We start from the raw sequence: 13,628 nt of genomic DNA, 5'->3' as shown, positions 1-13,628 counted from the left end.
CGTTATTCTTCTGCACACGCTTTCACTTCCAGAAAGGTTTTGTGGTTTAAAAAAAAAAAAAAAAGTGAAAACGACCGATCTAAATCACTTCAATTTTGTCTTCCTTCTTACTGCATTTTTCCTACATTTGTAAAATCCCATCTCCTGAATTTTGCACGCTCTCCTCCTTTTTGTATCTTGGGGTCTGTGAGCATTGAGATGTGAAGGGAAACTTCAGAAGCGAAGCGGTCACCCTGGACACCATGGATGTGACTGGCCGTTCCAGTGTTTTGCACTTAAAAAAAAAATTAAACACCAAAAACCTCTATCACTTTGGTATTTCCTCCCCCATTTTGCAAATGAGGGATCCAAGGCTCCAAGAGGTGCGGGGCCGTGCACCCTGGGAAGCACTTGCACACAGCTGGTGGAGAGCTGGACCCCTCGAAGCCCACCTGCCGCCCATTTGTTCCACCCACCACCACGCTTTCCTCACCACCACCCTGTGCCAGGCTCCCCCATCTATGCTGGCCTCACCCTCGCGGCCCTGGGAGACCATTCTCAGTATATGCACTGGACCAGGAGGAGTCAGAAAGCAGATGTCCTGCCTGTTAATGGATTTTCTTGGATGTCAATAATAAGCTTCTCAGTGGGAGCACTCCTGTTCTCCCCTTTGGTCTCCAGGCTTTCCCTGACTTTGATATTTCGAGGCAAGGAAAGCATTCAGGCCCAGGGGCTCATTCAGGTTCACCCCAAATCAGCTTTCAGGGCTCCTACATCTCCCTGAAATCAGGGCTTCCTCCTTGGGTCACCTTCAGCCTCCCCGCCCTCAGAAGTGCCATCTCCTCTGTGGCCACCAGATGGCAGCACTTCTACACAGACCACATCGATTTCCTGTCAACTGGGGGTAGATTTTGTCACCAGCATCAGGATGTAGCTGGCTCAGAAAGCAGATGCAAGAGCAAGACGTTTGGATAAATTAATTTTCAGCAAAACATTCTGAGAAGGCTGGTCCCTCCATACATAGACTCAATTCGAGTAGTGCACCTCCCCCAGCCAATGTTTCCTTGGTCACTTCCTCCACCAGGCCTCTCCCCAGCCAGGCCTGGGACAAGCCTCCCCTTCCCTCTTATGTGCTCCTGTCAACTCTGGATCCAGCGTGAGTTTTCCAAACTCAAGACAGTTATCCAAATGTACTTAAAGTCTTTGGAGAAGAAATAGCACCTCATCTCTTGGCTGTTCCATGCTGGCAAAGATTTTTTTTTTTTTCAAAATGCATTAACGCTGGCCTTGCAGAATTGGAAAACTGATTTATTTGTGAAAACACGGAGACGTGCCCGGGTGTGTCTATCTGGAAAAGCATCGTTTCCTCTGACAGGTTTGCAAGTGTTCCATTTTGATTTGCCAACATGAAAAAAAAAATGTAGTTTTTCACAAAAGAAGAAATACAACGAGTAAAACAAGCACACGAGACAGTGTTTACTCCTCCTGATTGGAAAAGAAGTGCAAATTAGGACATGAACTAGGACAATTTCCACCTATTTTATTAGCAGGTACTTAAAAAATGTTAAATACTCAAGAAGCATGGAGCAAAGTGGCCTTTTTTTTTTTTTCTAGTAAAATTTTACATTGTCGTACCCTTTTAGGAAAAATTAGGCAATGTTGACTGGGAGCCATAAACATGTCTATATAATTCCTGGGAAAACAGTGTTAAGAAAATACTAAGGAATATAAATAAAATGCATGAACAAAGATGTGGAAAGTTGGAAGCTGCTGTAGGAGCCCAGGAGCAGGGGAGTGAAGACTTGGGCAATGACGTCACAGACGTCAAATCCCAGCTCCTCCAACTAGTTGCTGGGTGATCTTGGGCAAAGTGCACGGCCCCTCCCAGTCTCGGCAACCTTCTCTGTGCGACAGGAACGACAGAAATATCCATTTTGTGCAAGGGTTAAATGAGATACATCACCTAACACACTTGTGCCTGAAAAGGTTAATTCTAGTACATGACCGCCATTCTTTATGTTGTGGTCAAGTATGTATATAATGTAAAATTAGCTATTTTAATTGTTTGAAGAGTATAAGTCAGTGGCCTATAGTAGTTGCCATGTTGTGCAATCACCACCACTGTTTGCAGAACACTCCCCTGACCTTCAAAAGGAAACCCCACACCCCTGAAGCAGTTACTGCCCATTAAAATTCTAATTATGAAGATTGTAGTGTTCTAAAAAAGCCCTTATTATATACTGTTGTGTGAAAACAGGATATAAAATTGTGCTATATGATATAAGTAGTAAAGAAAAAAAAGCATCTGAAAGTGAATAGATGTTATGGTAACACTTGTATTTCTCAATCTCTCTTTCCTACTGAAAAATGTATCTTTATAGTTAAAAAAAAAAAAGAAACAAAAATAACAACAGATACCCCCAAACACTGTAAAGAAACTCAGGTTATTAAATCCAGATCTTGGGAACATGAAATTTTATATATTTATACCTCCAAGGGTTAACATGAAAAGCATTCTGGTAGTATCAGGAACTGACTTCTTGCTTTATACAACCTCGTGGACAACCAAGAGATCTGTCCTTGCTGCTCTGTTGTTCTAGAATTTTCCTTGTGGGCATGTTTTGGATCCAGTAACCATTTCTTTAATCTTTATTTAAACACAGGCACGTATGGCGCGGGGCTCCTCAAGGAAGCCCAGCTGCCTGTGATCGAGAACAAAGTGTGTAATCGCTATGAGTATCTGAATGGAAGAGTCCAATCGACAGAGCTTTGCGCGGGGAATTTGGCTGGAGGCACAGACAGTTGTCAGGTAAGAACAAAGTCAATCTTCTGCTGTCCTGTCTTGGCCTCTTAGATCTTTCAGCCCCCAAAATGGCAAATTCAGGAAGGCTTTGTCAACTGAAGGCTGTAGTCCAAATGCTACCCAGAAATATTTGAGGTCTGTCTCTGAGTTCTGATTGAGCTCACCTAAGGGGATTTCTTGGTGAGTTCTAGATCAGTTGTAAGGGAGTAGGTGAGTACCATCACTGCCACAGCCCCCACATCTTCTGGAGAGTATGCTGATGGATGGCCTTTCTGGTAGAGAAGTGAGGGAGAATGTGAGACAAAGACCAACTACACCCCCTTTGAAATTGCTCTTGGATTTACTCTGCCTAAGGGAAGCCCCGAGGCAGGAAGGGATGAGGACCATATTCACAAGGGAGCTGTTCCCCAGGAACACGAACTGGTGCGGTTGTGTTAAATATGCTTTGTTAGGTGCTGAAGCACAGCAGATATTCAAATAATATATTAGTAAGTTCCTTTCTAATTGGAAAAGAATGTTCAAATGCTGGGAAAACTTATACTTGGATAATAGAAGGATGACATCCCATAATAAAAGGATGGTGGTTTGCTCCTCACATGGATTTTTTTTTTCTCTCTCTCTGTATAGGGTGACAGTGGAGGACCTCTGGTTTGCTTCGAGAAGGACAAGTACATTTTACAAGGAGTCACTTCTTGGGGTCTTGGCTGTGCCCGTCCCAATAAGCCCGGTGTCTATGTTCGTGTGTCAAGGTTTGTTACTTGGATTGAAGGAATAATGAGAAATAATTAGTTGGATGGGAGACAGAGTGATTCATCAACATACCTAGAAGCCAGAACACGGGTAGGGAATTTAGCATGCTTAGAAATAATTGACAGTAATCAAATCAAGACACTGTACTTATACCATCTACTGCCAAACCTCAACGTTTTTTAGTATTATTGTGGATAAATGTTTCCCGTGCGTGGACTGTTGGGTTCTGTAATAATAAGTGACACATCTATAACATTTATTGAAAATAAACTCTGTACTTCCTTTAATTTTTTTTTTTGAACTTCATTGGTTTCGTGTTCTTTGTTTATCCTACCAATTTTAAGTAGTGTAACTCTAATAGACTTAGGTGATTTCTCGCTTCCTTATAAGGTATAGTTGCAAAAAGGACTAAGAAGACTGTAAGATCATAGAGAAAGGAGCAGAGAGGTCCCAGTAAGTCACTCAGATATCTATCTTGTCTGCAAGAGACAGCTTGACATACATCTCTAAAGTCTTTATTTCTGGCACTGAGATGAATGTTTTCAGAGCTTCAGGATATATGGGGAGTCATGAGAACAAATTCTATTCTTGGGAATGAAATGTGTTACTGACAACTTGACGTTACCCCAGCGCAGGAGATACTGGGCAGAGAATTGTACACTGTGAAGGGGACTGGGCAATGCAAGTGTAATACAAGACCAGTAGAGAGTCTGAATGCTATTCTGGGTCACATCTGAATCCAGGAATGGTACCAAGGGCCTGTGAAGGAACAACGAACATACACTGAAGGTGGACCACTTAATTTCCATTGCTCATTGGCTGCGCAGATAGGAAGTACACATGGTCTCATGGGAATAGTGTTTGACAGTGACACATGGTCAAAAGGAAGAAAGGAAATGAACACTAATTTTACTTGACAACGGAAAATTTTTTATTGTTATCAGAACCAAAATGTCAACTCAAAATACAATTGCAAGGTGAGAGTTTCAAGGAGGAACAGTCATCTTACAGCAATGAGAAATGCAGAGAGAGCAAAAACCCAAGTGTGCGTGAATGGGTGACTGCAGCTTTAAGTCCTCAAAGAGCAGTGTTTGCCTCGTTGAAAAAGAAAACACTCATATTCAACTCTGTTGTGCTTTAAGGATTAAAAAGCTTGTTTACACACACGCTGTACATATTGTCACGTGCTCACATAGAATTTTCTTCTTCATTGGCAAGATTTCCCTTGGTGCCCATTTTGTCTGTCCACACAAAATAATTCATTAAAAAAAAAAGTCTACATCAGATTTACTCTGAATCTGAAAATACAACAAATACAACACATAAAGCAAAACAACAGAGAAAGATAACATGTTTGCATGTAAGCTCCACATTTCAAAAGTCTCCGTAACAAAAAAGGGACCAAATTCCTTATTAGTGTCTAATGACATCAGTTATAAAGCTTTTGCTAATTCTTTTAAGCATGGATATAACTGACCTTTCTTTTAAATTAAAATGTAAGCTTCCTCCCAAGACAAAAGTGTCAAGATTGAACAAGACCAATCCGTGTTTTTCACTCTTGACCACAGGCAGCATCACAGAACTGAACTCCCAGGTGTAAGATAAATATCCCTTTACGATGAAAATGAAGACCTATGACATCATATTCCATGGGTTTTGTTCAATTAGGAACTGAGTGTGTGGCTCTAGATGTCCACTAAGGCGGGACCAAGCTATTCCAAATCATCTCAGGCCCAAACTGACTGATGAAATAACAGAGCCAAATCCTCAGATTGGACAGTGGATTTGTTCTGAATCATGGAATGAGGCCTGAATGTGCCAACAAGCCCAGATGCTACAGCGCTTACAGAGTCAGAGCAAGGAGAGAAAGGGAAGGCTCAGTACCACGTGGCCCAAGGTCCTTAGGTTCACTGTCTCCAGATCCTGATCTTCCCTGGGAGCTTCGGAGCACTCAGGTCAGAGCTTGAGTTCCTTGATCAGGTTTGATGAAGGACTTTCTATACCCTGTTCCCAGACCCCCAGGTGGCACATCCTGCATCTGTGATGGAGTGAGCGGTCATGGGACTCTGCGGAGGGCTTCTCTCGTCCTTCAGTAACCCAAAGGGTCAGAGACACTGCTCCAACTTCAGGAAATCACTCGGGGGAGCTATCCGCACAACAGATCCTTTGCTAAACCAGCCACATACTATATGTTCCCAGAAACTTCAATAGCATTATAAATCCTAACTCAGCCCACATTATAGAAAAATACTCTGGATAGTCTGAATGTCTTTGTACAGTACGACACACACGTGGAGGCACACAGCATAAGGTAGCTGAAATGGACACACACACGTGTCTGCAAGGCACATCGGTTCCTTCCTTTCTTCTTTGGCAGGGAGTCTCAAAGGTGAGAGCTGGAAACTTGAGTTTTCTTTTTCCTGCCACATTTATACGAATATGGACTAACAAAACAAGGAGAAAAGAGAAAGTCCTTAGGAAATATTATACAACTAATCCCAACAAAGTTTTCTTGCTACTACCCAACGTTACAGTTGGTTTTGTTCAAACACACTCATGCATAACTTTTCATAAAAACCCAATTCCAAGGTAATGAAAATGACGGTCTCCAGGCTTTAAAAAAATTTTTTTAAAGACTATTTTCGGCCCCCAGGCATGGGTTAAGTAGCATTGCAGCACGTAAGTTCTTCATGTGACAGGACTGGACGCCACCCACCCTAGCGTGGCCCCCAAGCTCGGATACAAACCAAGCAATTGCCTAGGAAGACACAGATAGCAAAATGTTTCTCTTTTCTGGATGAGGCAGGACTTTACAATGGTTTAACGCTCAAGAGGATTTCACACGGTTTTAACACCTTTCATAAATTTCATAATTTTGATTGACAAAATGGCAAAACCTTAAAGAGAATCTTCCATCTCACTCCGAATTTCAGGTAGCATTGTTCTAGGGTGAAAAATAGGTAGAGCTCTGGGTAAGAAATAAGCCATTACTTACCACTTGATTTCCAAACAAGCGTACAAATCTGTTCGGATTACTTCATGGGCAAATGTTCCCCTGTCCTCTGACAGGCCAGGCCAGCTACTGAGATATGAGCTGACGGTTTTATTTTAAATACACTGATAAGTTTTTCTTAGGAAAGTTCTGGGATGATTAGTCGATCATACTTTTTGAAATAGCATCAAGAAACAGGACAATGAAATCAGTTTGTAAGTTTTAAAGGTTTGGAAAAAGATTCATGAGACTTTTAGCAATTGTTGCCTACCGCTGGGGAGGAGGGATGACATCTCATTAAAAGAGAATCTGAAGAGAAAACATCAAGTAGTATGCAGCATAAAATAAGAAAAGCATACACACAACCAAGGCACATGTGCCCACTGGACAGCATCAATGCCATTCCTGGCATGGAGAAGTTATGAATCTATCTAAACACAAATTTCCCAGTACCTAAAAGAGTGAGGCTATGAACTGCAATTGCCCAAAATCACTTTGAGAATTAAATGAAATTACATATGTGAAACCACTGATCATATAGGCACTTAAAAAATGTCGACTTCTACTCTCTTCCCAATCTACGAGTGAAGAGTGCCATGAGGTTAATAACATTTCAGTCTTCTTATAAATATTATTTGATGTAATTTTTTTTTTAAATTTAGAGATTCCATACCCTTAACTTCTGGTCTTTATTTAGAAGACTAATTTTATTTTAAAAATTAGCTGTTACAAACTTTTTTTAATTATGCAGATAATACAAGGCCATGTGTTGTAATTAGAAAATAAAATAATACAAAAGTCTACAGAATGTAAAAGTGATGTCTTCTTCCCAATTCATTTCCCTATCTGTAGCCCTCTTGCTACACATTCTCTGTTCATATCCTTTTTCTCTCTTTTTTTTTTTTTTTTTTTTTTTTTTTTTTTATATTTTCTTTTTTTTTTTTTAATTTTTTTTAATTTATTTATGATAGTCATCACACAGAGAGAGAGAGAGAGAGAGAGAGAGAGAGGCAGAGACACAGGCAGAGGGAGAAGCAGGCTCCATGCACCGGGAGCCCGACGTGGGATTCGATCCTGGGTCTCCAGGATCGCGCCCTGGGCCAAAGGCAGGCGCTAAACCGCTGCGCCACCCAGGGATCCCTTTTTTCTCTCTTTTTATTGTGAAATATTTCAAGCAGAGGAAATTAGAAAGAATTCGTGGTAGTGTGGATTTTTGTTGCTATAAGTCTCCATGTTTATATATTGGTTGGATATTAACTTTCCTTGCATACTGGTTAGATGCTCTTCTTTTTCTCTCATAATCTCTCTCTCCTTCTATCTCTCTACTTTTATCCATCCATCCACCCACCCACCCATCCATCCACCTACCCACTTACCCATCCACCCACCCATCCATCCATCTACCCATCCATCCACCTACCCACTTACCCATCCACCCACCCATCCATCCATCTATCCATCTATCCCATATCTCTCTGTCCTCTGTCTTCCCATCTAGCTACAGAGAGGAGTTACTAATGCTTTTATTTTTTAATAAATACTATAACACATTGTTCAGCAAGTTTTCCCTTTGTGATCAATCTTGAGGACCTTACCATGTCGTTCCACACAGATAAATGTCAATTCTTTTGATCTCCGTATGGTAATCCACACCCAGAATACATTAGCATTTTCATAATCAGTTTCCTACTGATGCACATTTAAGGTATTTCTACTTTGTTAAATCATCCTGTCCTTTCCTTTAGATTGTTTCTGAGTTTTAACACCTTACTTAGAAATGTCTCCCTCTTCATAACCACGTTTAAAAAACAATATACATTCTTTTATACTTTTGTTTTTTTTTTTATATCAACTTTCTAAATCAACTTCAGGGTGATTTGGGGATCACCCTAGGATGTGAGATGGGAATTAATATTATTTTCCCCTGTGAGTGTTCAGTTTTCTCCACAGTACTTTTTCCTCTGTTGTTTGATATGCTGCTTTTATTAAAGATGTGCTGAATTTCATACAATACCTGCCAAGTTTTTCAACATCATCCACTGTTTCTGGCAAGGCAATACCCTTGGTTTCAGGCAAAAGCATCACGAGCCCACCGCAGACAGATGCCAGGATACCTAGGGGATAGGGAAAGGCAGTAGCACACCAGGAAGGCACAGCCAGCCCACCCCGGTCATGCCTCCCTGCTCCCCCTGGAGTAGCTGTGCTCACTCACCTCAACCAGCCCCTACCAGCAGCAACCCTCTGCTTACCCTCACCAGCTCTCCAGTTTTCCTCTGCCATATTTGAAATGTTCTCTACCTTTCTCAGATGCTATGCAGCCCTACCATCCCAGTACTCTTGCACGCAGCCACCACTCCTCCATCACTACCTTAACAATTATTTAATGGGTGCCTAAGTGCCGACCAGTCAGAGAAGACCTCACCTCCTGCTCCTCAGGGAAGATGGCAGTCACCAGACAGGAATCCCCTCAGCTTCCTTTTACTGACCAAGAGCTTGACTGCAGCTCTCCCTCCCTTTCCTTAGGGGTCATATCACACCATTATTTATTACCTTTGTTTTTAATATATTTGATATATGTGTTTTAAGAATGGCTATGTTAACAACCGGGCTCAAACATTCCTGAAAATGTCACTGTTGGCCTCGGCAGGTGGGCACCAGCACCAGCACTCACCACCACGGTCAGGCTTCACCTTCACCTGCTCTCTCTTGGCTCTGCCTCCTGGGCTCCAGGCCCCACTCCTGCCAGCTCCAGACCCACTGGCTGTGCTTCCGGGCCCTGCTGTCTGGCCCCACAGCAGCACCGGCTGCTGGTGAACACGCTGCCGTGCCCTGGCCTCCCTGCCTGCTTCTTTCTGCCCTCCTCCCCTCACCACCATCCCTCTCTTGTCCCTCTTCCTCTCCTTGATGGGCTCCTGTTCTATTGTCGTGCCTGATGCTTTGTCACTCCTCAATGCTCTGTCCTGCCTGGACCTTCTTTGCTCTCACGCAGTCCCTTCCCATGGTTATCTACACACAGATGGCTTCCAGATCTTTGTCCCTGGGCCACGCTTATCTCTAGAGCTTAGGCCCCAAAGCCTACTGGCTTCCTTGCAGGCACTTCATGGGACCAATGCCCCAACAGGCTCCCCCACATTCTGTAGAACTGCTCCTCTGGCGTGCCCTCAACAAGGCCCTGGCGATCTCTCCTCTCCCCAGCCAGGAACCCAGCTTTCCCACCTCCCTCTGCTTGCAGCAAGCCCACTCAGTCATCCCCCTTGCCAGCTTTGCTTTAAGCATTTCTGGAATCTCTCCACGCCCAACACTCCCTGTGTCATCACCTTAACCCCGGCTGTCACGAGCCCTTACCTGATGAAACTGGTCCACCACCAGCACTGTCCCTTCTGACCCATCTGCATATGTGCCATCAGAGTCGGGTTTCTAAAGTGCAAACCTAACCCTGTCAATCCCAGCTTAGAGCTCTTGGCTCCCACTGCTATTTGGGTAAAGAGTGAAACTTTGCAGGATGGGAAGACCCTTCCCAAACTGGCCTATGTCTGCCTCCCAGGTTCACCTCCCTCCCTGGCCCAGTACACACACTGTCTCCTTCCTCTAACACCCTGGCTCCTGGAGAACAGTTTTGCCCTCGAACACTAGGCCTTCCCACTGCCTGGAGCCCCAGCTGGCACTTCCCACGTGGGTAATTTCTACCGTCTCAGATCTTAACTAGACATTCTTCCTTCCTCCTTGACTCAGGCAGGTCAGGTGTCTCTGTACTGCGCTCCCTCGGCACCTTCTGCTTTCAGTATTTACCACACTGTGACATGGCTGATGGTTTGGAAGTGTGGCTCTCTCCCCAGCCAGACTCTGCAGGAAGGGCTGGCTTTCCCAGCACTCCCCGCAGTTCAGGCCGAGACCTTGAACCAGGGGCTTCCTGACCACCTGCTCTTGGGTGAACAACGGCGCTCTCTTTGCTTTTTCGTGCTGGGCACAGATTCAACGCTAAGCTTGCTTATAAGATCCCATGAAATAATTTGAAATAATCTTTTCTTGAATTCGGTGGTGTCAAGTGTTTAGAAGCCTTACTGTCCCTAGCTAGCTAGCACTGCGAGGGATTTTGCATTGCTCAGGGTGTATGTTCTCATGGACTCGATACTTTCATTCTAATTTAAATAGCTGGGCAACATGAGAAAAACATCCTCTACCAGGAATAAGGACACAGAGGTGGAGGAAAGGTCCAGGAAAAAGGGGCCCACTTGCGTCCTTCCTTGCTGAGGAGGGCAGAGGCAGGTATGAGACCCAGGCAGAAAGGCTGGAAGAGCACTTGAGGAGCACTGGGCTGAATTATCCTAAGCCCCTTGCCCCTAAGCCATGGTCCTATCCCCTCCCACAGCCTGAGGAGATTAAAGGCATGAATTTGGACAGCACAGAGGTTACTGGGCACACGGGCAAGGGGTTTTGTGTCCTCTGTTCTTTCTGCACAGCATGCTCCACATCAAAGCAAATGAAGACATGATCTCAACAGATACAGAATATTTAAAAACAGAGTCGGTTTTTAGGCTTATTTTGAAATAAACTGAGGATCCAAATTGTTCCCTTGAAAATTACTGGCTCTGTTCCCCAATATCATAAGTTTCCCAGCATCAGAATTTAACTCCGAACCTAAACAAAGAAAGCTAAATTGAATACGACTCGTCAGGACCCTTTAATATAAAATAAATTGAAATCACTTAGGGTTTCACATTTCATTATCATCAGACGGACTACTCAAAACCCAAGCAGTTGTCATTAAAGAAATTAAATCATCTCATTAATAGCACACCGCATAATTGCTATAGAGTTCTATTAATACAAAAAATATAGATGAAGGCATTTAGGAATAGTGTATAAAATGAGTTCTTACCAAAGATGATAAGAGGTAGTTCTAGCCAAATGGCTGCTAGCCGGAAGAGAAGAAACGGAGCTATGATTCCCCCAAAATCACATAAACCTGAGCAGAGAGAAACTCCAAAGTTTCTGTAGAGTACAAAATTGTTTAAAAAATATTAAAGTACCTTCAAGATAAGTAGAATATTCAGATGTATAAGTAACAAAGACATTTTAGTAGCATTTACCATTTCTATAGTTTTTAACTTTGAAAACTACTACTCTCTTATTCTAAGCAAATCATTTCCATTCTGCCTCATTTTGCATCTGGGCAAATGCTGACTCACAGTGAGGACAGGGAGGTGGGGAACATTCCACTGGTCGCTCACCCCCCAGCCCACGCTGTGGTACTTATGTGGCACCTTGGCACACTCACTGACAGTAAGGTGTGCACACGAATATTCCCCCAGGAAAGGAGGCCAATTTGCAGCCCATGCACACTGTTTCACTTTGGCCTTCATTCATCAGCTGCTCACAGCTGCAAGAGGTGGAATGTGGCCAGAACAGAGGCGATAGCCTTTAAACAGAGTGATACTGATGAAGACGGCTTTAACCCACACTAAGCAAGTACCCTAAGATTTTCTGATCCCACAAAACCACAGCTGGGTATCAAGATACTGCTATGAGAAATACTTCTATCAAAAAAATGTGGAAAGCACCCATAATTCAAAGCATATCTTCTTTATTGGCTGAATTCAGCTCAGGCTAATAAATCAAGTTAAGGAAACTATTTCATAGTTTTTAAGTCAAAACGTCTGACTGCAGAATTACTTAGGACAAACCGTGACATATAGGTTGGAATTACCGTAATGTTGTTGGGTACAATTCTGAATTTACCAAATACACAATTTCAAAGGCCATGGTTATCCCTAGTCTTCCCAGGGTAGCAACCGTGGTTCTCAACCAGGGTATTCCTGTGAACATAGAAGATTTAGAAAGGAAGAGTTAAAAGTTTGCTTTCAATAATACATCCCCATCCCAAAACAACAAAAGGCATTTGCTTCGTGTTCTCCTGGGCCCAAGTCTTTGCTAATTTTAAGCACGAATAATGGATACCTCCAAACATTGTAGCCAAATTTTAACAGCAACAACAACCACTAGGATGATAGCTAATATTTAGTGTGCTAGTTGCTTTTCTGAGCAGGGTTAGATGATGGGAACATGACGCAAGAGCCATTTGTTGAGCAGTCACTACAGTGAAAATACTGTGCAGGCACTACTTTCCTAGACAGCCTGAGTACGCCGGCTGTTTGTCTGGAAGGTGGTCTTCACTTGGACCCTTGAGAACCATTTACTGCAGCCTGGTACCTGTTTCTCCCCTCTTTGTTCCCACTCCTTGTGATAGCGCACAGAATAGCTGTTCCTAGCAGACCAGGAAAAATCTGGACATGAAGCTGATCTTGGTTTCTGGAGGGCAGGCTTTGAGGACTGAAACCTCTGGAAAGGGACATCCATGCCTTGTGTTATCACTAGGGTATATGTCCCCAATATTGCTACTTCCCCAGAAAGTCATCCAGAAGAAGCCAGACTCTCAATATTAGTTGGTTCATTCATTTAAAAATGAACTGTTTTAGGGATGCACTGGCTATCTGAGGAAATTCTCCTTTCCTCCACAGCAACTAGTGGAAAAAGCCGAAATTCTTCATTAAATATTTTCTTTCGCACTTTAAAGGAAGGAGTAAACCATTTTTGCCCTAAAAAGCCAGTGCTCGGGCAGCCCAGGTGGCTCAGTGGTTTAGCACTGCCTTCAGCCCAGGGCCTGATCCTGGAGACCCCGGATCGAGTCCCATGTCGGGCTCCCTGCATGGAGGCTGCTTCTCCCTCTGCCTGTATCTCTGTCTCTCATGAATAAATAATAAAATAAAATCTTAAAAAAAAAAAGCCAGTGCTCTAAATTTCTTGAGTCGTGCAATTTATGCTATCCTCCCTCAGTGGACACAGGTGCATGAGTAAGGTCCTATCTGCCCTCCAAAGCAAAGCTAAGGATGCTCTGACTTCCACCTTTGAAGATGAAACCTTTCTCTTTTACACTCCTATTTATTCATGCTCACCCCACACTAAATGGTCCTCTTATCTCCTAGAAGAATTACTGCCCATTCCCCCAAAATGATTTTTTTTTTCATAGAAAAGTAGGCATGAATGCGGAGGAGGACAGAAGAGAATCAAACTCAGTAGGTTTATGTGTATTCTCTACAGACTAGT

At 43.2% G+C, this 13,628-nt stretch overlaps 2 protein-coding genes across 3 annotated transcripts in view; one reads left to right on the top strand and one right to left on the bottom strand.

Moving 5' to 3' along the window:
• PLG (plasminogen) overlaps positions 1-3,819 on the top strand; it is a 38,512-nt gene extending 34,693 nt beyond the window's left edge. The window contains exons 18-19 of the mRNA XM_055311677.1: positions 2,643-2,788; positions 3,410-3,819. Coding sequence (XP_055167652.1) covers positions 2,643-2,788; positions 3,410-3,571 — 308 coding nt within the window. The 3' untranslated portion in view covers positions 3,572-3,819. The remainder of the gene's footprint in view (positions 1-2,642; positions 2,789-3,409) is intronic.
• A 620-nt stretch (positions 3,820-4,439) lies between these two features.
• The window catches only part of SLC22A3 (solute carrier family 22 member 3), an 87,579-nt gene continuing 78,390 nt past the window's right edge, over positions 4,440-13,628 (bottom strand). For both annotated transcript variants that reach the window (XM_055310103.1, XM_055310104.1), the window contains exons 8-11: positions 12,232-12,340; positions 11,404-11,516; positions 8,539-8,638; positions 4,440-5,976 (exon numbers count right to left, since the gene is read on the bottom strand). In XM_055310103.1, the coding sequence (XP_055166078.1) occupies positions 5,916-5,976; positions 8,539-8,638; positions 11,404-11,516; positions 12,232-12,340 (383 nt within the window). In that variant the 3' untranslated portion in view covers positions 4,440-5,915. The remainder of the gene's footprint in view (positions 5,977-8,538; positions 8,639-11,403; positions 11,517-12,231; positions 12,341-13,628) is intronic.

The sequence above is a fragment of the Nyctereutes procyonoides genome, unplaced genomic scaffold, assembly GCF_905146905.1.
Source record: "Nyctereutes procyonoides isolate TBG_1078 unplaced genomic scaffold, NYPRO_anot_genome, whole genome shotgun sequence".
NCBI classification, from domain to species: domain Eukaryota; kingdom Metazoa; phylum Chordata; class Mammalia; order Carnivora; family Canidae; genus Nyctereutes; species Nyctereutes procyonoides.
Note: the sequence above shows the minus strand (reverse complement) of the source record. Positions and strands in the feature narration are given on the sequence as shown.